Source organism: Cylas formicarius, unplaced genomic scaffold (assembly GCF_029955315.1).
Source record: "Cylas formicarius isolate icCylForm1 unplaced genomic scaffold, icCylForm1.1 PGA_scaffold_6__28_contigs__length_40554024, whole genome shotgun sequence".
Classification (NCBI taxonomy): domain Eukaryota; kingdom Metazoa; phylum Arthropoda; class Insecta; order Coleoptera; family Brentidae; genus Cylas; species Cylas formicarius.
This window is the reverse complement of record NW_026844347.1, coordinates 36,897,852-36,922,017: the sequence shown is the minus strand read 5'-3', so window position 1 is coordinate 36,922,017 and position 24,166 is coordinate 36,897,852. Positions and strand designations below refer to the sequence as shown.

The 24,166-nt window shown below is 35.2% G+C and overlaps 3 protein-coding genes across 3 annotated transcripts; 1 reads left to right on the top strand and 2 right to left on the bottom strand.

Moving 5' to 3' along the window:
- Positions 1 to 547: 547 nt before the first annotated feature.
- On the bottom strand, positions 548 to 4,942 carry LOC132703103 (ruvB-like helicase 1). The gene is made up of 4 exons (XM_060672169.1): positions 4,707 to 4,942; positions 4,341 to 4,644; positions 2,598 to 3,170; positions 548 to 976 (listed from the first exon to the last, which is right to left on the bottom strand). Exons 1-4 carry the CDS (start codon positions 4,845 to 4,847, stop codon positions 624 to 626), a joined length of 1,371 nt encoding a protein of 456 aa, XP_060528152.1. The 5' UTR covers positions 4,848 to 4,942; the 3' UTR covers positions 548 to 623.
- Positions 4,943 to 6,155: 1,213 nt separating this feature from the next.
- On the top strand, positions 6,156 to 6,995 carry LOC132703475 (B-cell CLL/lymphoma 7 protein family member A). The gene is made up of 2 exons (XM_060672749.1): positions 6,156 to 6,378; positions 6,487 to 6,995. Exons 1-2 carry the CDS (start codon positions 6,290 to 6,292, stop codon positions 6,803 to 6,805), a joined length of 408 nt encoding a protein of 135 aa, XP_060528732.1. The 5' UTR covers positions 6,156 to 6,289; the 3' UTR covers positions 6,806 to 6,995.
- Positions 6,996 to 7,604: 609 nt separating this feature from the next.
- LOC132702887 (dual specificity testis-specific protein kinase 2) lies at positions 7,605 to 23,928 on the bottom strand. Its single transcript, XM_060671739.1, has 7 exons — positions 23,660 to 23,928; positions 22,486 to 22,607; positions 22,222 to 22,420; positions 19,587 to 19,915; positions 16,442 to 16,635; positions 13,455 to 13,752; positions 7,605 to 11,386 (listed from the first exon to the last, which is right to left on the bottom strand). Exons 1-7 carry the CDS (start codon positions 23,918 to 23,920, stop codon positions 10,804 to 10,806), a joined length of 1,986 nt encoding a protein of 661 aa, XP_060527722.1. The 5' UTR covers positions 23,921 to 23,928; the 3' UTR covers positions 7,605 to 10,803.
- Between the last annotated feature and the right edge of the window lie 238 nt (positions 23,929 to 24,166).

The window sequence follows — 24,166 nt, the reverse complement described above, 5'->3', positions numbered from 1 at the left end:
AATGGCAATCACTGAAGTTGCGTAACCTTGAGCCGATGTCAAGGATAAACGAATTCCATGCAACGATGCTGCATCAAATCAGAACTTGTTCTAATTCAGAAGAGCGGCTGGGTAATTTTCGTAGTAGTTTTCATGGCATGAGATACCCAGAAAAATCAATACAGGGTAAGGTGGGTGATTTTAAGTAACTTGTGATGTTATCCTTCGAAGGTTGGTTAACAAACATAAAAAAGACATGACAACGACAAATAAGCTCATCAAAAGTTGCCGAAAATTATCACGAAATCAAATAAAAACTCTTGCATGCAATTCTCCTCTACCATAGGAAAATCGTCGAACGGTAAATGCGAAATTTTAGCTCACCGTTTATAAAAAAAATGAATAAAAAATGAATATCACATTTAAAAGACCATACAATAATGAATTGATATGGGTTGATATTTTTCCGTTTTTTTCTGGGGCTCGCAGGGCCGAATCCAGGTAAAGCTTTTCTGTTCGCGAAACAAACGATTTTTTGAGGTTAGGTAAATTCGTCACGCGAAAAACTCAATAAAACTCCCCAACGTAGCCGAATAGTCTTATAATTACTCCACGTTTTACAATGAACGAAAAAAAAACCTAACCTAAACCATATATTTATCTTTGTTTTCCGACAAAATCTTGGCCGATTGTTTCGCGTCGAGGAACAACGTCGACACCTCTTCGATATCCGCTCGGGTAATCTTCGTCCGACCGTTAACTTTTGCCGTTAAATTCGCCGGATTCAACAGTTGAACGGCGAACCTCAGAGTGGCTTTCGTGCCCACCTCGCTTAATGACGTCAACGCTTCCTGCTCGATTTCCAACCCTTCCGTGTTCGCCCTCAGTTTTATAATCTGTTCCATATCCGACCTCACGTAAGGTATCGTCCTGATAATTAGCAACCTATCGAGGAGATCGAGCGGAATGCCGTGGGGTGAATAAATATCATCCGTCCCTACAAAAAAAAAAGAAAACAAACTTAAAGCCGCGTCTCAGAACTACGTAGTGACGTCGGCGATACTCCCCCCCCCCCTTCCGCTCCAGAAGCAGCGACGCCATTTGACAGTTTTTGATCGAAGTTTAAGTTTTATGTGTTTTTTTTGTATGTACTACCTGAAAAAGTTCCAAAAACCATGGCTTAAAGAAACAGAAGAATTATTCGTCAGAGATCGTCCATTTTACATAAAACGAAACGGATTGGGTGCTTGTGGGATTTTAGTGGAAGAAATGAGAAACAATCCCTAATAATAATCAGCATAAATAATTTAAATGGTATAATGTTAAATGTAAATAATTGTTGTATTTTTAGGTTTTATAAATTGGAAAATATGATTGCATTAGAATATTCACTAAAAAGTAAAGAAGAGCTAAGGGACTTGGGTGACTAACTTAAATTTCAACTTTCATATTAACCATATAACTAATTAAAATTTTTTAGAACTTTATTCTGCAATTATATAAGGTCAGGTTCGGCCTACTTACCATATTGTATGTCCAACAGATTGAAAGAGTGGACAAAACGTTTGTGACCACTGTTGGGTTTAAAATGGATATACAAAATGATCATTTATGCAAATAATTACTGTATTCAAACAAACTCTTAGCAAAAGCAGATGATATATTGATACAAAAACCATGTATAAAATCCTAAAGGCATTAATAGATTGTCCATAATTTCTGGCTTTAATAGAAATTGACATGAGCTACCTAAGCTACACAGTATGTACTCGAAACCTTAATTTATTTAATTGATTAAAAAAACGAGTGTAAACAAATAAAAAGTTAAAAATGCAGCTGTAACTGTTACAGTGCTCAAAACAATCGTAGACGAGGACAAAAAATCGACTATTTTGTTTTATTAAAAATATATGGATAAAATCATTTAGAATGAAAAAAACATATATCATGAAAGTTTCAGCCCTTAACATTTAGCTCCAATCTCATTATTGCTCCAAAACAGCCAAACAACTGAGTTAACAATATTTATTGGAATGTATTTTTTGTAGGAAAGAAGAAGAAAGCTCTGATTGAAAATTTTCATCAGACATTCCAAGCATTAAAAATTAACGAGTTTTTTTTATTTAATTTTGGATTTTGAAATTTTCTAACAAACAAACCAGTACACAAAAAAGAACAATGCTAATTTTAAAGGAAAGTTGATATTTATAAATTTTTTTTTAAGTTATTCAGGATTAAAATGGTTCAAACAACATTTTAAAAAAAGTGTTAAGAGACCTTTTTTGATAGAGTATTAAACTCCATTTAAAAAGCAATGTTAAAAAAAAGAATATATGCGAAGTTTGCAACTCTTATTAGGTTAACTTAGTTAATTTCTATTATTATCATTATTATATTACTAAATTTTTATTAGATACTTCCAACCATCTCTGTAGTGGAATTCTAGTCTATCTGCAACTCTGTATATTTTGTATCTGATTTTTAAATCTTAAGTTTTGAAACTGTGTTAGTGTGATTTTGTGGATCGTAACAATTTTTTATACTGATTTTACTGATATGGCTATATGTTATTATTATTATTGGTCCAATCCCCGTTAAAAAAAATTAGTGGGACAAACCTCTAATCAAACAACGCCCCCTGTTGGTGGCGAAGATAACTATGGGCGCGATGGTGCTCTCGAGCGCCCTATGCAAGTACGTGAAGGTCTCGATATCGAGCATGTGGACCTCGTCGATAAAGAGTACCCCTGGCACCAGCTCGGCGATGCCCTGGTCTATATATTTGTCGACGATTTTGTTTATTTCTTTTCTCAGTTTGTCCGTTATTTCCGTTTTTTTCGGCTTCAACAGCTGCCCCATCATGGATAAGACGTCCTGACCCCCTTGGGGTTTGGCGTTCGCCGCGTCGAGATCGTGCAACGTAACGTCTTGGACGACCTCCTTCTTCTTGTGTACGTCGCCCTTGGGCAGGGGCACGTATTCTTCAGCTTCCAGGTCGAATTCGGTGGCGTACGCGTCCGACCTACCTTGACGTTTAACCGCGCCGCTTGTCGCCTCGATATAAATCACGTCGCCCACTTCGACTTTCTCCTTTTGTAGCGCTTCGTAGATGCTGGGATCCAGTTTTAACTGTTTGCTACCTTTCGCGGTACGAAGACCAATTATGAGATGGCTCACCGTTTTTCCGTACCCTAAAAAATCAAATCTGGTTTTGATACATTAAAGTATAGAAAATCCAAAAAAAAAAATTCAAAAATAAAAGCTACACTTGATTTTTTTCAAAATTTAAACGACAGTTTACTTTAGTTTTATAATTTACTTCGCACATGTTGGGTTTAATTCCCAATTTTACTCGTATGTACATTTGTGGCTAAATTTTGAGAAATTTTAACAATAAAGTAAGTGTTTTTTAAGTCAGCATTAAGGTCAAAGAACCTATTTTTCTTATTAGCTTTTTTAATTGGTGGTTCCTTATTTGAAACATAGTTCCTTCTTTAATTAGTTGATATCTTTAGCCACAACACAGTCTTCAATGTCAATAAAGTGACAGTTTGAACAGTAATAAACCAAAAGTTAATTAGATTAGAAAGAATTTGCTTTCAATTCTGTCTAAGATGTCAATTTCAAAATCAACACTACACAAATATCTTAGCTAGACATTGCTATTTAGTTTTTCCCAAACTGTTAATAGAACCCCAAAAGTATATTTGTTAAAAAATATTTTCTCATTAAAAAAATAAAAAAAACTACAATTTTTTTAAATCTGACATTTTTTTTTTTCATTTTAAAGAACATAAGATTTAAAAATGATTCAAAATATTTGATTGCTTAAGCATTGTTATTTTAATATTTGTTTTTCAATATTATTTATTTTTATTTATTTTCATTAACATTTATTTTGTAAATATGATGTTCTGGTTAGAGTTTGTTACACTCAACACTCACCATGCACTATAATATGATGGTCAGTATAAATTGCATGACCACAAATTTGAAGTTGTAAAAAAATGTACAGTTGGTTTGAATATATATTATGCAACAAGTATTTTTTAGTGTTTGGGTACATTTTTGTCTGTGAGGTAATATCACGGAAATATCCGAATACCTCGGATCCCTAGAAAATGGAACTGACGCTAGATTCGTGTATAATTAGGGTTTTTACAGAAGGGAATGGAAAAACCCTTTTTTGAAGTAGTGTTACATATATAAAACACCGATCTTTCCCCCACTATTGGACCACTCTGTATGTAATGATTTTGTTCAAACTGCAAATGGTTATATAATGAAGTACAGTAACTTCAAACTTTCAAATTAACAGTAGCCCACTGTGCATGGGTTCGTGAACGTTAGAAAAATCATACCTCCAGCCGGATTCTCAGTCTCTACAGGAGTCAACTCGCTTACTTCTCCTTCATAGACCTCTTTGGTTTCCCTTATACGCAAACCGATGGCGCGCCGGAAATTTTCCATCAGCACTTCAGTCTTCTTGATTTCAGAACTATAAACTTCCGACCCGACCATCGGGCAAAACGGCACCTTATTGCCGAGCTCTTGGGCTATCGCTAAGGCGATAGCGGTTTTTCCGGTCCCGGGCGGACCAGCCAATAAAACTGCGCGCCCGGCCATCTTCTTGCTACGAATCATGTCGACAACAATCCCGGCAGCCTGAAACGATCGGGATAATCGATAACAATCTACGTGAACGCTAGAAACGAAGGTGTCCTCACCTCCCTCGCTTGCTCTTGTCCGACCAAGCCGGCAGCCGACTGCAAGGCAAAACCGCTTTCGTCTAACCCGAGACCTTTAATGTGACTGTGGGCGCTAATACGCTGAGTCCGCACAGTGCTTTTCACTTCCTCAACTTTCATTGTTAATACTTGGAGTAAACCGGACACCAAAGTCACAAAATTGAAACGTTGTTTATCGGTTGCTAGGGTTATCTTTCTTCTTCTTTTTTCTACGTACTAGCTTTCTTTCGGACGTCCACCCAAATTCTCTCTGTTCTTATACGATATCGTTGATAAGGTTATGTTTAAAAAAGCCAGGAGAAATAAATAATCATATAAGTTTACTCCGATGGGCAATCTGTTAAGGGGACTCACCCATACAAAATTATATATTTTTTATGCCTTAAGGACAATAAGCAATTTCGGCACTTATTTTTTTTAAGTAAATGTTGCAATGTCTCCTAGCAAATTGCAAGAAATTTATATAAAATTACCTTTTTCCAAATAGCCCAAAGCGTTTGTTTTCATAAACTTATAGGTGTAACTTCCATGAAAAATATAAAGGAAAAATTTCGAATTACAAATGTACAAAAGTCTATATATTATATAACATAGAGAAAAATGCATAGCTTATGTTTTTAAAGGATTTATTCGAATGTTACGGTTTAATATCCTATATATATGTATTTTGAGACATCTATAGGATATACCAAATATCATATGGTGTGGATATCCTTTTTTTAGTATTTTATGAATATATATTACATATTTGCACTAACTCTTAAATTACTTTTCAACTTGCCCTTCCATCCAGTAAACAAAAAATTATCAAGTCAATAAACTTGATAAATATTAAGTAAACAAGCGACTTTAAACGAAACGATCTGAGTGAAACTTAATAATTTTAAATTTTTGTTGGTAGAGCAAAAAAATTCGAGTGACAGAACTAATAAAAAAATGCTAAACTATTTCTAATTACAATCACAAAATACGTATAAAAATAGGTTTTTTTTGCTTCTCATTTTCTTTTTAGCAAAACAGCTCGTTAATAGGGTTAAGGAAAATCGAGTAACATTTGTAATAAAATGCTTTCGGCGTGATTTAAATTCACGTTCTTCTGGTTTTCCACATTTGCCTGGTGGCAAGATCTTCGCGCCGCTTCTATGGTCATCACTTTTGCAATTTCCGCCACAATTTCGACCGCATCTTCCGACATCTTGAACTTCGGACCCGCCGATTTAGATTTAAGCAGTTCTTTTACCAAATCCTACGAGAAATGCAAAACTTACAATACGAAAGTCCGTGCTCAAAAACGACAGTTACATGACGAAATGATGTAATTTCAGAACCGATTTCGGAATCGCACATTTTTGATTAATTGGTATGAGGTTAAGGTGCAGAGCTTACCCACAGACTAAATATCCAAGGGAGTTCAAAAGACAAATAGTTTAAAATATCACGAATTTCTTATCTGTGTAACTGTGCTGTGTGTAATGATTTGGGATCTGTGAACGTCTTTTGGTGTTTTGTGGATGCGGTACAATTGTACAATTTTATAAGATACGGTGAATTAATAAATTAAAATGTCTCGTTCCGTTCGCGCCGAAACACGCAGCCGTGCCAAGGATGATATTAAAAAAGTTATGAACGTTATAGACAGGGTCAGACATTGGTAAGATCACCCGTTTGGCCAAACTTATTCTGTATTATTTAATAACATCGGCACTTGTAAAAACATTATCATCTGAATTAAAAAGCAATTTCCCTTTGTGACTTTCAGGGAAAAGAAATGGGTTACGATAGGGGACACGACTATGAAAATTTTCAAATGGGTCCCGGTTACAAGCAGCGAGACAACTAAAAAAATCCGACATAGAGAAAACAAGGAGAACGTTTCGCGGAAAAGCGGGCTTTGCGTGGTCGACACGTCCAACTCTAACTCGAATTTCAGTTTGGCCGAGGACTCCAATACTTGTTTTTCAACCGTCAGCGATTCGCAAGGTCCCACAGACTTTTCTTCATCGCACATGACATTCTCGGACGATTCAAATTCGCAGGGTAGCGAAATGGTGTCGGTGAAGAGGCTCAAGACTGAGTAATGAAACTTTTAACTGATCTTATTGTTGGTTGTACAACAAATACTGTATATAATTTGAATCTTTTAATCAAGGTGAATTAAGTAATAATATTAAAATGTGATTTTCTAGTTGTAATAATCGATTATCCCTTAGTATTTAAGAGAAATATATAGGAATACAAACAGTATTGTTTGGGTTTTAAATCAGGTACTTATCTACAAAAAGCTTTTAATATAACCCCTGTGATAAATATAATGATTTTTTTGACATTACGAAAATTAAAGATGTTTTATATAAAAAAACTCAATCATAAATCAAAAGCAAAAATGTCAGAGTAGGCGGCACTAACCTGCACATTGCGTTTTTACCCAGAACTTTTAATGAGATCTAGGAATATTGGTTTTTGAAGTGATTGGTTAAAAATGAGACTTTAAATCTCGCGCACGCGCATGTCGAGTGCACTTCAAAATTTCTTTCATATTTGCTTCATAAGTTCATGTATTATCAGCATAGAGAGGACTTCTACATCTCTAGTAGCAATAGGGGCGTTGCAAAAGAGGCTAGAGCTATTTTATAGAAAAAAAAACTCAATAGGTCATAAGTCAAATGTCAAAGTATCGCAGGTGGCAATGAGTTTTGGACATTAAGTAGGAGATTAAATGTATTTTACATACAAATTACTCTGTCATAAATCGAAAGTCAGCGTGTCAAAATGGTTTATTTTTGATCTAACACTTGTATTTCTTACCCATTGACGTAGATCTGGCAAAAAATCTGTAGGGAAGAAAACGGGTCTGGTTAATAAAACGCATCCACCTACATTATCAACATCCGAGTTTATTAATAAGAGAAACCAAAATACACTTTTAAATCAATAAGTCGCTAATATACAAAACCAGTAACTGTAATAATTACCGTTTTGCGATTAAGGAAAGTGACTTTTCACGCCGAAACTACACTTAATCCCCTCCAGTTGATTATAAGGAACTCGTAACTTAACTTATAAAGGGTTGTTCCCGCCGAGTGTGCTACCGAAAGTTCTACAGACTGGCAACTCAAATTTGGTTTCAAAATATTCGATACTTTATTACCAGGTTTGAACACAATATTTTAAATAACCTTCATTTATAGTCTTTGAAAATAAAATACCAATAATTAAGCAGATATTACGTTTTTTTTCCATAGCTTCGACGATGCAGGTAGATATGTAGAAATGTCAATTTACTACCAGCGAAAACTTGTTCTTATTTTAATACCAACACCCTGTATTTCATTACAACTTTAAAGACACCAATAACTTTTTCGTAAAACATAAATTCATTGATCGCAAAGAATGCGAGAAAGCCATGGAAGGTTTTGTTTGTTTTAAGTTAATTACTCAGTAGTTTTTGTGGGCAAATTTATTGGGCAATCGGGACAAAAATTATGAAAAGGCGTTTATTATATTGAAAAAATTGGGCTTTTTTCGGCTTCAAAATTTAAATGAGATATCAATAACCTTTTTGTCAATAGCAGTAAGAGCCGTTAGGCAAATCCGACAACGCCGCTTTCGCTAAACTAAAAATTACCATCTGCAACGTTAACCTTTTTTAGAAATATTTAGGCATTTGCTGCAATGCTAATTCAACCTGAAACAGGCAACAACATTGGAAATCCAAATGGCACACCATGAATACCTCCTATCTCACAGTTAGCTATCGGTTTCAAAATTTTACAGGGGTTGGCTAACATATTCATACAGAATGCCCCAAAAATTTAGATTTCTGAAAACAGTGTGGCAACAAGAAAATCTCATATTCGTTTTTAATGCAACCCCAACACTACAAAATGTTGATCGTCCGGCTGATAGACTATAGAATGAGAACTAGAACTCTAAAACTATCAGATTTCTACTAGATAAAAGAAAAAATTCTTCGAAATGAAATAACCACAAAAGAAGAAAACCTATTCAGCGCAGGAGGTGGAGAAACTAGCGCATAGGTAACAAACCGTAATCTGGCAAATCCAACAGAGAAGCAGCGATTCCAAAGCCTGCCACCACTCAAAGGGCAATGGCTCCTACGCCTCAAAACAATGAGCCCTTATAGGCTGAAGCAATTTTTGGCCTGAACGTGCTAGAAATAGATGCTGAGACTCACAACCTCTATGAGAAAATACCAAAAATATTAGGGAGTCATATTTAAATACTTATACACACACCAAGGGGACTAGAAACTTAATTAAGAAATAAGGTCAAAGAAGGAGATTTGCATCTTCTTAAAACAGCTCATCCGGCGAGTTATACCGACCATCTGGTTGACTATGAGAATTGTTCTAGTGACTGAAGAATGTTGCTTTTTTCAAAAATAGATATAAAAAAGTTTTCTCTCGTAAATTTTACCTAGCCCCTAACCAAAACTATATGATATCGGAAAAGAGTTTCAATTAAAGCAAGGAAAATCACTCAACAAATGGACAATATGTAAAACAAGTTTTGAAATATCAAGATTTCAATATTCATTTGTTATTCAAAACTGTCCAATGCGACTTACAACATAAGCAAGTCGTAACCTAGCTAGCTAAAAAATGCATTACAGAAATCTTGTTTACGTGGATACCTTTAGTCACTCAAACCTAAGAAACTCTGGAGAGTGTGTAGATAAATTATCTCGATAAAAATGTCAAATATGTAGGGTTGCATTTAAAAAAATGTGTTTTTACTGTTAGGATTTTTTTTCAGAAATGTTTTTTGGGACACTCTACATTGTTTAAGTTTTTTTTTTACTTGATGTTTAATTTTAAGAGTATTTAACTGTTGTCTTGATGTTTGAAAGTAGTTGAGAATAATGAGTTTTGAATATTCTTGAAAATTTTTTACGTTCATATATCCTATAATAAAATTAAAAGAACACATAAAAATATTGTTATAAATATACAAATATAAATAAAATATTAATATTTATTTAAGGGTGACAATTGGCATCATATTGAAATATTTACTTTATCGAACTTATTTCTACTACTCTCGGCTTGAGGTCGCTTTAGGCATTCCGTTCCCTCTCGTTTTTACATATCACCTGTTGGTGTTGGTTCAAGCGTGCAATAACGCAATAACAATAAAAATTATTTTCAAGATATCCAAGGTATTCGATAAATTTAACCCTTTCAAATTGCTACACGCATTTGCCACCATCACATCGTCCCTAAAATAAAATATGGTCATGTTTTTTTTTTTGTAGAGGTATTCCTCCTATGCAAATCCAAAAACAAACAATATAGAGAAGGAAAGTAGCGCTAGGGAAGCACATCCAAGAGGACGCGCCAGATGACACTTCAGGCGATGATTGCTATCACTCCTTTTCTTCCAATGATAATACCCATACTAGTGAATCACATGATATAAAAAGAGAGTTGAATACAGTCTAGATTCAATGGTATTGACCAAAAGCAATGCAGTAATTTAGAGACAAAAATGTCTAGTATCTCTATGTATCGGCCACCAAAGAAGCTCTTTCATATGAAGTCATAATCCACTTCCACTTACTAGTTTATGTGTGTAGTAGCGTATATCAAATGGAGCAACATTTTTTATAGATATCTCTGAGATGGTAGTAAACAATTTACAGTACAAAAATCATTTTTCCAGACATCTGAAGGAACCGAGGGCTGAAAGGGTTAATCTGTACATTTTTAAAATTGATTATTCCAGAAGCGTGCAAAAGAGACGGACATTGGGATAAGTTAAAAGAAGTGGCCTTCCTTTCGAATATCCAACATTGTCGTCTGTTAAACTGGCAACGCTGCAGCTGCGGAAATATTTCAAAACGACATCGCGACGCGCTCGACGTGAATCGCACCCTTTACACGTAACAATTTCAGACTTTACGACACAGGTTAAAACCGCAGAAAATATTTACAGGACGACTCATACACTCACACTCGCACAAACTCCTCCTCCGTTAGGCCTCGCTGATGCTGCTGCTGCGTGGCGTCACGACGGGTGACTAGAACCTCTACGAGGAGGCGGGGTCCGGCCGGCGCTACTTTTTATCGAACAGAGGCAACTTGGATCGGACGGCGCCCTCGCAAACGACGAGCCTTGAGCATTTCGGTTTCTGCGCGTGCGCCAGCTGCGAGGACGACGCGGACGTGGAGGAGGCGGACGCCGCCGCCACATTTTGCTTCTCCAACGAGCGGCGCAACGCGGCGATCCTCGAGTTCAATTGCAGACCGCCCCTGACGCCGCCCGGATGACGTAACGTCGCCCCCTTCTTCTCGAAATAATCGACGATGGTCGATATGCTGGGTTGCAGGTCTTGGCCCCACTCGGAACCCGTAAGGCTCGACAGGTCCTCGTTGCTGTCGGTGTATATCGAGGAGGCACGTTTGCACAGCGCTTGGAGTTCGGGTTCCAACTCGTCCAATGACCTGAGGGAGCTGACGGCGGTACCGCTGTCGCCGAACAGGCTGCTTGGAGACAAACACTCGCCGACGCTCGAATAGAAACCGGACTCGCAGGAACCGCGACGTCTGAGCGCGGCGGCCGGTACCTCGTTGGTACCGAGTTCGGACAGGTTCGAGCTCGAACCGCCCTTGTACAGAGGGTTGACGAACAACGGCGACCTTAGAATACAATAAATTCACTGACAATTTTTGTACACGGTGTCGTTTGTTTGTAAATCAAACTTGCTGACGTTTCGCCAATCATCCTGTTGGCTTCTTCAGAGCTTGACAGTTGAGCAGTTTCGGTCAAGCTCCGAAGAAGCCAAGAGGATCATTGACGAAAGCAGCAAGCACCAAGTTTACTTTATAAACAAGATTGTTTTCGAAAAATCGTCGGTGAGCGGAGCAAGTTCGTCGCGAATAGCGCGAATCAGATTTTTATTTTAAAAAGAAGGCGCTTCGCGGATTCTTGTAGGGACGCAATGTTTTTCTATCGTGCTCTTGCGGACCACTATGGAACTTTCGCAAAATCGATGTAATTCGATCGTGAATACACTCTGTATAAAGTGTCCTTTACATCTCGTCGAACTTCAAATTTACGGCATACTTCGGTAAATATCAAAATTTGTACTGGTAATTGCAAATAATATTTTTGCAATTGCAAATTATATTTTTTTTATATTTTTTCAAATATCTTGCGTCCCCTGTATTATAGACGAAACCTCAAACTCTCTCAACACAGTTTACGATACCGTTCATATCATATTATCAAATCTTTAAAAGTTTTTCATGTATCGCCAATAATTCACCCTCGAGAGTAATTTTGTTTTCGATAAAAAAAGAAATAATTACACCGAATTTTATGAATCGAGTATCTGTTGTTAGTTTTTTTTTTTTTTTGATAATGCTTATATCTAGCATCTTAATATATTTCCATTTGTCTATGAATGTGTGTTTATGTGCAATCGTTTTACATTTATACACTTTGGGCCTGCTATAACGTACCTTGTACCTTATCTCGAAACCTACGAGGGTTACAAAAAAAATTTAAATGCAAAGGTTGTTTCTATTAAAATGACCTTTATTTTTTTTATTCTCCTAATCGTCACCGTTTTATATACACCCCGCATTTTATTGCATTTTTGAAAAGTCCTTTCAAATTCAACGATATATATGAGAGTACGGGTCTATGATGCACCGTTTCGAACTTATCAGCGATCATCCTCAGAATTCGAGTTATGTTTAAATGATCATTGTTGGGTTGCTTATTAACATTTTATTTAATTTTTTTCTATCTATTATTTTTACGAAAACAATGCTATTCTTTAAATATAAAAAAAATATTTTCTTAAATTACGCGGTGTTGCCACGTTTCGCAAAATGATACTTTTCTCAATTTTCTTAAATGAGACACCCTGTATGATATTGGATAGCCACTTTAATGGCAATTTCAATAATAATATATAGTACGGGTATATGACTTACAGTTTTGGCTTAATTGGCAGATAAAATTAAAATTACCAAAAATTCGCATTAACTACTAAAGCATATTACTTACAAGTAAAATTAATTAAATATGTCCGCCATTTTAAAGGATACGAGTAGTATATGCTATTTCTAAATGGCATATGGTATTTGAGACGTAATTGGTAATTGTTGTAAATTGTAAATCATATCTTTAAATGTACCCCACAAAAAAAGTCCATCGGGGGCAAATCTGGACTTCTCGCTGGCCAGAAGATGGTTTCGTTTTGTCCAATCCACTTTCTGAAATTTTCGTTTAAAAAACGATCAAATTAAATTTGGATGCTCTCTTCCTTAATAAGTTTTAAATATCGTGCGGATGTTAAATTTTGTTGGTAAAATATGGGTTCTAAAATTCTTGATTTCCAGATTGCACACTATACTGCCATCGATCTTCGCTCATGTTTATTTTTTCATCAAATAACATCGCAGACGTTGTAAATATTGATTCTTCGGTCCAAATTATATTTCGTTATATATGTTTATATTTGTTACCTAAAAAATGCTTATCCATCGTTATATTGCAAAATTCGTTAAGTTAATATCTGCTTCTTTTAGTTTTTGTACTGTAGCTCTTGATCAACATTTTCTAATTGATCATTCTCAGAGAAATTGATTAATTCCTGATCTGGTATAGCCGGGTAGCTTGGCTTGATTTTTTGCCTTCAATGGTGCTAGTTTTTTTGAGTGTATTTATATGCTCTATATATACGTAAATATATACCTTATCTTGGTAGCTTTTCGTACGGTGGTGGGGGAACCGGGTAGCGATTTGGGCGATTCGGCGGCGGCGGTCTCAATAAAAGGCGTGGGCAGTTCGCAGCAGGAGGAGAAATTACCGAGGAACTTTTTGACGCCGCGAAATTGGGTGAGCGAAGCGAACGGATTGGACGTGCGAGGTTTGTAGTGGGGGTCCTGGCGGCACATCGTGAGGGCGTGGCGTCGTGCCTTGTCGCTAGGCGTCAGCAGCATCGAGATCGCTAGCATCGACACGTCCTCGGAGAGCGATCGCCGATGGAAGTCTGAAAAATCGAGTGTCGAGTAAAAAATCGAAAAGCAACTCAAACGTAATGGTACCGATAAAATTAATAAAAAAACATTATTAAAAAAGGTCAAATAATTATTGACAACACTACATTTCTTTAATGCTCAATAAATTACAAAATAAATGAGAAAAATATAACAAATTAATTAAGCTACACACATTTTTTAATTAAAAAAAAATTCCGAAAGTATTAAAAAAACTTAAAATAGAATACTAAATAGAAAGAATGGGAGGGTCTTTTTTGTTTTCTAAATTTGCACACAAAAAAATGATAGACTAAAAAAATAAAATAATTTTTAGTCAATATTTAAAAAAAAGTTAACAATAGAGTTGGTAACACTAAACCAATTTTTAAAATTCCAATAAGAAATTTATAAAAACATATTAAATAAGGTAAAAAGTAAAAAAAAATGTGCTCACAAACTTTAGAACTAAACAAAGAAAAATGATAAGAAAATCGGACGAAAACTAATAATTTTAAAAAAATATAATTGGTAATTTAAAAAAATGTATTTTTACGAAAAATTAAAGTAACAAAAAGTAACGGTAATACCGAACCAATGATTATGCCAATGCTGAAAAAAAGTAAAAACGTCAAAGTGTCACATCTCTTGTCAGAAATTTTTATTGACGTTAGTTTTTCAAAAACGAAAAAATTTGGATAATTGAAATTTTGTAGATTTTCAATAACATATTATTATTATTAGTAAAACAATATCAAAATCAATATTAATATAATTAGCTGTGAATAAAAATAAGCGGGTGATAAATTTCTTTAATTTTTATTTTAACAAAATTTATTCGGTACAAGTCTCAGAATTAGTGTGCGAGATCAAAATATTTGTTTTATTTTTTAAGTGTTTGTTTATAGCATGATATTGCCATAATCGTTTGTGTGCGAAATAATACCTAAATAGAAACCATGCATAAATAACTTAATAGTTATAAAGTAATGGTGTGCTGTGTTCTGAACTGCAAAAAAAATGGATTCAAGCAATAAAAGAGTAAGATTAATTTGATTCAACAAAAAACTCAAATTTGAGTAGTGATGAAATAGTTTTTTGAACCTTTAGTACATGCTGGACTAGTAAATTTAAAAAAGTCTGATCTTATTGATTTTAACTTATTTGATCTTTTATACGTACTATTGAATCAACAAGGGAAGTACTAACAACCAAGCCAAAAACACCTTATAGTGCTGACAATATGTATAGTATCATGTGCTTGACCTTGTTGCAGTTATTTATCTAGGTCGATGTAGTCACAAAAAAACCCTCAAGTAGAAAGGAAAAAATTATTATATAGATGAAACATATTTTACCAATTTTGAGGAAGCCTTTGACAACTATATGGTTAAATATAGACAATTGCTGGCACATAGCAAAGAAGTGAAGAAGTGAATTTTTGTGTCCCAGAATTTTTTTTGTCAGTCAGGCGCTGATATTACCAAAATTGCATGATAAATAGCAGCCATCAAATTTCCAATCAAAGTTACTGATAAACAACGACTTTATTCGTCGACAAAGCCTGCCAGTCCTGCAGTTTCATTTCTTTCAGGTTATTTTGAAGACCTACCCCTTCTTCTAGTTATCCTGCCTCTCAGGATCTGCTTAGGACTTTCATTTCCCAGTCTTGCTATAAGTTAATCTTTGAGCTCTCGCAACGTTTGTTATGGATGGTTCTCCATAGAAATCTTTATGCTCCATATTAGTCCTTCTTACCCAAGGATTGTCTCTTTTCTTTCTACCAAATATTCTTCTCAATACTTTCCTTTCAAATTTTTCTAATGCTTCCATCTTCCCCGAGCTTGAGCTTCTATACTTCACATCCAAACACGACAGTAGGCCTAATCATCATTTTATACACTCTTTATGTGATGTAATCCCCCCATACATTTCATGCTTTCCCTATAATCTGATGTTATAGCTACCCCTAAATAATAAAATTTTTCTACTAAATAATAATAAAATAATATTCGCTATTCTCTGTTATAGCCTTTAGGTGCCTATTCTGCCCACTAAGCTCTTTTTCTCCCATTGTCATATATTTTGTTTTCAGTTAATTAATTTTCAAATTCGTTTCTTTAGCTGACTTTTCTATCCGCTTTATCGCATCAACTAGATCTTCCGTTGTTCTGGCTAAGATCACAATATCATCTGCGTAAGGAAGAATTTGGGTTCTTTGCTTAAATATGGTACCTTTACTTTGCAAACCACTTTTTCCAATAGTGTGTTAAATAATTAAGTCATAAAGTCATTTTTGTTAAATTAACAATTTTATTTAACACTCCCACTTCTGCCATCGATTCATACAATTTTTCTCTTTTAACTGTATCATAGGCTTGAGGGCTATTGCCATAATTTTATATACAGTATCCATTTAGCAGTTAAATAGAAATTTGATATTACAAACGCCATGCAAGCAGATATAATGCTCCCTTAATGTGATGACTCACACTTTAGAGCGGCCTTGTGACGTAGGAGGTGTTGGTCAAACCCAAACCATTGGTAACGCATAAAAAAGTACGCAAAATAAAACAAACGCCGGTAAGCAACGTCAGTAATCTATTTCCGAAAAAAACTCAGAGGTGAGAAATCGAGCGACGGACTCTCGACGACAACCGCGAAGAAAAAACCACCCCCGGAGGGCGTGGCAGTCGAACTTACTCTTCCTGTGCGGAGGGGCGGAGGAAGGCGACACCGACGTCACCGCCAGCTGTTCTTCGCTCTTCGCGACGCAACTGGCGATACTCCCCACCTCTTTCTCGGGTCCTACGCGGTTGGTGTCAGACAGGATCTCTGCCAGGATATTCTTGATCTCGGCGAAAGTGGGCCTACTTTTCGGTTCTATGGTACAACACCTGCAAATCACACACACGGTTTATTGAAACGACCGCGGGCGCGTTCTAAACGAGCCTCTTTCGGTAAAATTTAAAATAGGTAGACTAGGTATAATTTTTATTTTGACTGAGGATAATGTGGGTTTTTAAAAAATACGTGGTGTGTTCAACAAGTAAGGTGACTTTTGTAATTGGGCGGCCTACGTACATTTGATCTTCGATATTTATTTTTTGTTATGTTATCTACTTTGAGCAAAAAAAAAAATGTTTATGAGTGGTACAAGTTGCGCCAAGATGGCCGAGAAGACGCCGATGATGAACATCGCTCTGGACGCCCCAGCATATCAATAACTAATGACATCGTTAAAGAAGTGAAACAAATGGTGTTGAAAAATCGTCGAATCACTATTAGAGAAGCGGCTGAAGACCTCGGCATCTCTATTGGTTCGTGCCACGCAATTTTTTCCGAATTTTTAGGCATGAAACGTGTAGCAAAATTGGTTTTGCAACTGCTTAATTTTAAACAAAAGGTTCGTCGAAAAAATATCGTTCTAGAGCTGTTAAATGATGACCAAAAAGGTCATAACTGGTAACGACGCATGAATATATGGTTATGATATTGAAACCAAAACCCAGTCGTCCCAATGGAAGAACCCAGAATCGCCAAGACTGAGAGTTTTTTTTGATTATAGTGGCGTAGTACATCAAGAGTTATAACCACAAGGTCTTATGGCCAATAAACAGTATTATCTTAAAGTTATGCACCGTTTACGAGAATCATACCTCAGCCACTATATTCACCGGATATGACCCCTGCGACTTTTTCCTGTTCCCAAAACTGAAGAAACCCATGAAAGGAAGGAGGTTTGGGACGATTGAAGAGATAATGAAAAAATCGCTAGAAGAACTCAAGGCTATAACAGAGGTGCTTCGAGGATTGAAAAAAACGTTGGCACAAGCCTATTACATCTGGGGGGGGGGGGGGTATGGGGACAACGTTAATTTTGATGAATAAATAAATACTTTTTGATAACATTTGAACACACCTTGTATAGTTGTATAGCAGCCTGCAAAACCGAAAAATCCTCAAAAAGCTGTTAAGCACTAAGCCTTTGACATATTAAGGGCGTCTCGCTAAGACTTGAATTTGGTAACGCTGCGGATGAATTTAGCAGCCATATAAATACAGGAGTTCAAACTTAGGATATGTAGATGAGGTTGCCTTTTACAAACTACCGAAATATATAATACAAAATGCAGAAGCAATAAAGATTGAATTACGATGCAAACCGCAACAAATGTTAAATGTAATTCTGGGGAACAAATCTAGTAACTTTTGTGTTACCAATTAGCTATCTAAATGTTTAAATCAGCCATCTGAAAAATTATTTGAAAGGCGAAGTAGCGCGCATATTTGAGCGTAACATTCCGGTTATCTGTTTGATGTTGTAATTACAAGAGACTTGCGCCATGTCAAGCAACGTGCAAGATTTATTGCGGGCTTGACATTTACCTAACCTTAATACAGCAGCAATTGTTTGACCAGTGCTCTGCTCTGCGATATATGCAATATTGCTTTGTTTAGCGGTTGTTTGTTGTTGTTTTGAAGAAGTCGGAGGTTATATTTACTACGCACAAGAGTTTTCATGTTCAACTGTTTTGAGGGCGAAATGTTGACAGTTGTATCGTCATTACCGTTTTTTTTTCTGCCCTCTTTTCAGTTTTTGAATAAATAATAATAATTCTTCTACTTTCTCTGTCGCCAGATGAGCACAGGTTTTGCAATCAAATAGTCTAACTGTTATAAATTTTATAACATCCAAGAGGACCAATAATATTTTTAGAATCAATATCACTCCGTTTTTGGTTTTCTTGTTAAAAATTGGCAGCAAAATAAAATTAAAATTACAATATAAATACAAACTATGAATACATGTGGTTTAAATCGACTTGAATCGCGAATGAATCCCATGAAAACACCCACTTTTTCGATATTGAGTTCTATTTCAATCCAAATTCGACTCGGAAAAAAATGGGATAGTATCGAGAGCATATCTAAAATTTATTCACGCAAACGCAACTTTGACATCATCCTTTAACTTAATAATTGCTGCCAGGAAGCAAACGAACACAAGCTAAAAAAAATTATGCTGCTGCAAATTGTTAACGGGGAAAACAGAGTAATGAGTTATAGTTATATATCAGCATATAAATTCACTAATATTATATTTTAATATTATTATTTAATATTTTTGGCTGAACAGGAGGTTCTCTCAGAGGATAAATCGCGGTTGACAGATAAACGTTTTCACGTCGAATTTTTGTAGCGATTTTTAATAAAATAACTTGTCAAGATCAATTTTCTAATATTACGTTAAGCTATTAACGGCTGTATTATTAACGATAAATCCGTCAATCTACCTGTTTTAGCATTTAATTGGTGATTCTGAAAAAAAAAGCCAAATAGACAATTAACAATACAAAAAAGTTTATGAAAATCTATCTGTAAGATCCTATTTTGTCTTTTCTTGCCTTGTTTCTTTTAATCTCAAGTTGACGTCTGTCAATGAAAATCAAAGTAAAAACGTACATCAAAATGTAGCCAAATGAAAATTTGAAATCGAATAAGGAAGTAACGAAGCAATTTTTGATTTTCTTCTGGGTGAAATCCGCATGAATACTACAGTAACTTTATATTAATAATCTGCCTTGCATCTAAAAAATTGTAAAATTACAATTTGCACTTTGCAAAATTAAATGTGACAGATATAACTGTCAAAATGTGGAAATTTTCAAACATTTGCACGTCGAATTTAAATAATCGATAATACAATAACTAATTCTTGACCGAATGACATTTTTGGCTTTGTCACGCTTGCTAGGATACCAATATCATAGCCACATGTTGCGTTAAGAATACTGTCCGTTTAGAAGCACCTTACTTAATGTTAGAGTTATAGTATGCTACTCGCCTAAACGCTAATTTCAAAAAGTCAGGTACAACGTTGGGACCGCACAGTTCCGTAAAGGCCAAGTAATCGAGACCAAAGTTATCCGTTCGGGGTAGCTGATCGGGATCCGCTTCGACGCGCGCGATCAGCTCGCACAGCACTATGCCGTAGCTAAACACGTCGCTTCGCTCGTCATAGTATTGTCCCTTGAGGCACTCGGGCGACATCCAATATGGCGAGCCGACCGTGCACAATTTCGTCTTGCTCGTGGGGTCGGGAATGGTGGTAGACAGACCGAAATCGCCAACGACCGCCTGTCGATGGCCGGCTTCCACTTTTATTAAAACGTTCTGCGAACAAATAGGTTAGGGTCACGGACCTTTCTAAAAGTATAATCGACCGAGATATGTTTGGTAATGAATTTAACCAAAAAGTTCTGATCACTGATATACAGGGTGTTCGGAAACTTGGAGAAATTATTCGTATTCGTATTATCGTAATATTTTCCGAGTTATAGTTTGTCAAAATTCACTTTTTAAAATTTTATTTCTCTGGTATTTTACACATACACACAAATATTTTACATAAACGTGTTTCAGAAATCTTCCACTAGAAGGCACTTTATCTAGATTTTTTTTTGTATTTTCCCTGTATTTTATGTATTTAGACTGATATTGCAAAATAGAACGGATTGCCTTAAGCAAAATCACAAATCCTCAAAAATTGTTACTCTTATTTTGAGTCGATGAGTGTTATCGTTTAGCCACAAATCGACTTTTTAATTCTCGGTCCGAATACCCCGCACTTCTAATTTACAAAAAGGTATGCTACAAATTAAGAAACTGCACAAATTGATATCTGTTATAAGTGTTTCCTACACTAAAGACTAAAGGGCCCCCAAAAAAACGAATTAAGGTCTGGTAAGCGAGGCAGCCAAACTAAAGGTCCGCCCCGGCCTATCCATCGATGTTCAAATGCCTTGCTTGCTTGCAATACCTTGGTACAGCCAATTTAAAGAAAACCGGCGCTGATATTTTCCTTCCATTTTTGAATAATCTTTGAAAAATCCTCTTTTACCAAGTCTTCTGTGTTGTTATATCTTAGCAGGTGGAATGTTTCCATTGGGATAAACCTCGATATAAAGCCGCCACCGTGCTTGATCTGCATTTCCATTTGCTCTTCCGCAATGCATATCTCAATATAGAGTATTTGCATATTCCTGATGGGCCATCGCAGTAGCAGTTGGACAATAATCTCTTTTAATATAAACTGGTATTACATTTATTTACATCAATATAATAAGCTAAAATACGATATTTGTTTTGTTTGCAATGAATTAACTGTTGATAATCCTATGACATCTTGCTTTATAAAGTAAAGAACAACAATAAACCTAAATACTTCACTAACCTACTTAGTTCTTGGTAAAAAGTTTGAATATCATGATCTATATCAAAGTGATCATTTCAACTGATTGCGAAGGTATACATTAATTCTAGTTTGAGTTAACATTTTATGTTGCGTCAATATAGGTTGCAATATAGGAAAGATGTTAAGATAGCAAGTCGAATCTTTTCCTTTTGTATAATATGTACTACATATACACAAAATCATTGTATTGTATTGTATTGTGATATCCCTGTTTTGATTCTTAAATTCTCATCAAATTTAAAGACCTACTTCATTACCTCCTCAATGATCATTGTTATATACTATTTCTTAATATTTCTACTAGTTTATACATTTTTTTGGGCAGGGATATATTTTGTAATCATTTCAATTGTCTATGCTTTTTTGAATTAAGTATTTATTTTGACTATTTTTGAAGAAATGGTAAGTTCTTGTGTTGCATTTGGTCGAAATAAGTGCCACTTTTTTTATTAGTTTAGTTAGGTTTTGATAAAAACAAAATATATTGTTATGATGATGATTAATAGAACATAAAAAATAAATCAACATTTTGGTATACTTAAACTATCGATTTAGATGTCAGAAAAAAAAAATGAAAATGAAAGTTTAAAATTATTTCCTGTTTCGAGTAATAAAAAATACTGGTTAGAAAAGATTTACATATTTAAAGAAAATATTGTTGATTTCGATAAGAATTAAATTGATTAGTTTCAATAGTTTTAAGGCCTACTTGCCTAAGTGTTCTGACTCTACATCCCATTTTTGCTTATGTTAAGGATCCGGAATATGAGGAAAAGTATCACATTTTAATTAGTTTTACTCAATAAAATAGCATATTTATTTTCTAACTTTAATTTCATAAATTAAAAATAATAAAAGAATTTGGGATCATAAAGAAAAGAAAGATCTATTCGATAATGTTTATGAATCAAATTACCATCACTGAATTATTCTCAACAGCGTGAAAAGCACATTACCATTTATTTCTGAAGACATTAAATCGCTATTGAAAAAACATTTTCAACATTTAACCTAAACTACAAAAGTAAAATAGAAAAAATAGAAAAATAATTATTTCTAGGAAAGTATAATTTGGACCGGATTTTTTTTTTAAATGTCAACCCTGCACAGATCCAGCGAATATGGAGCTTGGTAGGTCGTGAGTTCTACTAGTAGTTCTTGTTCTTAAAATTTTACCACGAATCCTAAGGAGAAACTTTCGCAAAATTCCTGATAGTTAAAATACCTTGCTGGTCAAGTCCCGATGGAAAATGCCCTTGGAGTGCAAATATTCCATGCCGCAGGCCATATCGTGAGCGATGGTGAGCCGTGTCGACTGTGGAAGTTGCACGGACCTGTTCTGGATCAGCTGATCCAATGAGCCGCCGTTGCAAAACTCGGTTAAAGCGTGCAGCTGGCCTTCGTGGACGCACACCCCCATCAACCTGCGGGGTTACGCAAATAACCCAATAGACTTATTTTAGATTCCTATTTAAATCGAGACGCTTGCCTGAGAATATTGGGGTGGGACAAACGATTCATCAGTTGCACTTCTTTAAGCATGTTCCGTCTGTTTGATCGGAGCTGGTTCATTTTTAGGACCATTACTTGGCCCGTCACTCGATGGGTTACCTGAAAAGGAAAGTTATGGAGCCCATGTGTAAATTACCGCACACACATTCCAGGATTTTTTAAAGTGTTGAACTAGAGTGGCTTCTTCCAAAATTATATATAATCATACCAAAGTTTTTCAGACAAATTTTAATGTAGAATGTATATTTTTTTATAAATTATTAACTGGATATCAATATTATGTTTGCTATCATTATTTAAATTATTTTTAAATATTTCAATTTTTTTCAGTGGCGCAAAAAAAAATTGCGACATTCGGAGGCTAATATAATAACAAACCAAATAAAATATAGAACTCCTGAAAGCAACTCCTTGCTTCTAAGAACAAAAAAAAACTTTGACAACAACCCTTTCACATAGCAAAATTTTAAATTATTAGGAGATACCAGGTAGGTTAAATTATGAAAAATATACAGAATTTTATAAGTAACCTAAATATTTGCCCACACGTTTCTAAGAAATTCGAGGAAATATAAAAGTAGTATTTTTTTTGTCTGTAGGGCCCAAAATACACTAAATCTTGGGATTAATACATTTTACACATTTTTAAGAAAAATATGGGAATAAAGGAAAACAATTTTTTAATTTTTCTTGGGGGCCCCATATTGAACCTTGCATTATTAGATGGTGCATAAAAAATGCGTTTAAATGATGCATTTATTATCACCTTCAGCGAACCAAAATCATAATATGATTTTTTTTTATAGTAAGGCTTAAATAAAAAGTTTTGACAGTCGATCGATAACTTACACTGGACTGATTTTAAATATATTGTTTATTCAAAAGTAAAAAGTCAATAAAGTAAAAAAAAATAATACAAAATTTTTGATAATCTAACTTTATATATATTCTCAAATTTTTCAGAAAAGAACGGTGTATCGCTTATAGTCTATTGGACAGATTGTATATAATAAAAAACACTTCACTGCAAAGAATTTGGAGCATGGGATGGGTTATTTCAATTTGACTAATTTTAGCAAACCACTAAAGTTGAATCTAATTGGATTCTTGGATATGGCTAGAACTTGATTTGGTAAGCAGACTTAAATTACCTTAAAAACTTCAGAGAAAAACCCTGACCCGATTTTTTCCGTGTAAAAATCATCGAGTCGGTGTAGGGCTGCCACGGCATGTTTAAGGGCCTGACAAGAGGAACCCGTTTTCAAACGATCGCATCTCGTCCGGGGTGGTTCTGACAATTCGTTATTGGGACAAAACAACTTCTCATATTGACTATCCTTGGGATCACAGGGTGTATCGTATATGCAGGAAATTTTAGGACTCGAATCATTTTTGCTGACTGGGTGCATCATACTCCGAGTGCAAAACTACGTATCGTTAACCAATTTCGTACATATTTGTGTAAGACTCGCAGGTGTTGTGGCAGACGTTCCAAAGCGCATAATTTTTAAAAATTACTTAGTCATCGAAAATTTGTCTAGCCCAACATCGATATTGCGAAAACGGTGGACGCAAATTCGACGGCGGTTTACCGGTCCCTTGACACTTAAAAAGTATCGCACAGCTGGTCGGAAGTTTTCCTCCTCAAATTGGATGTA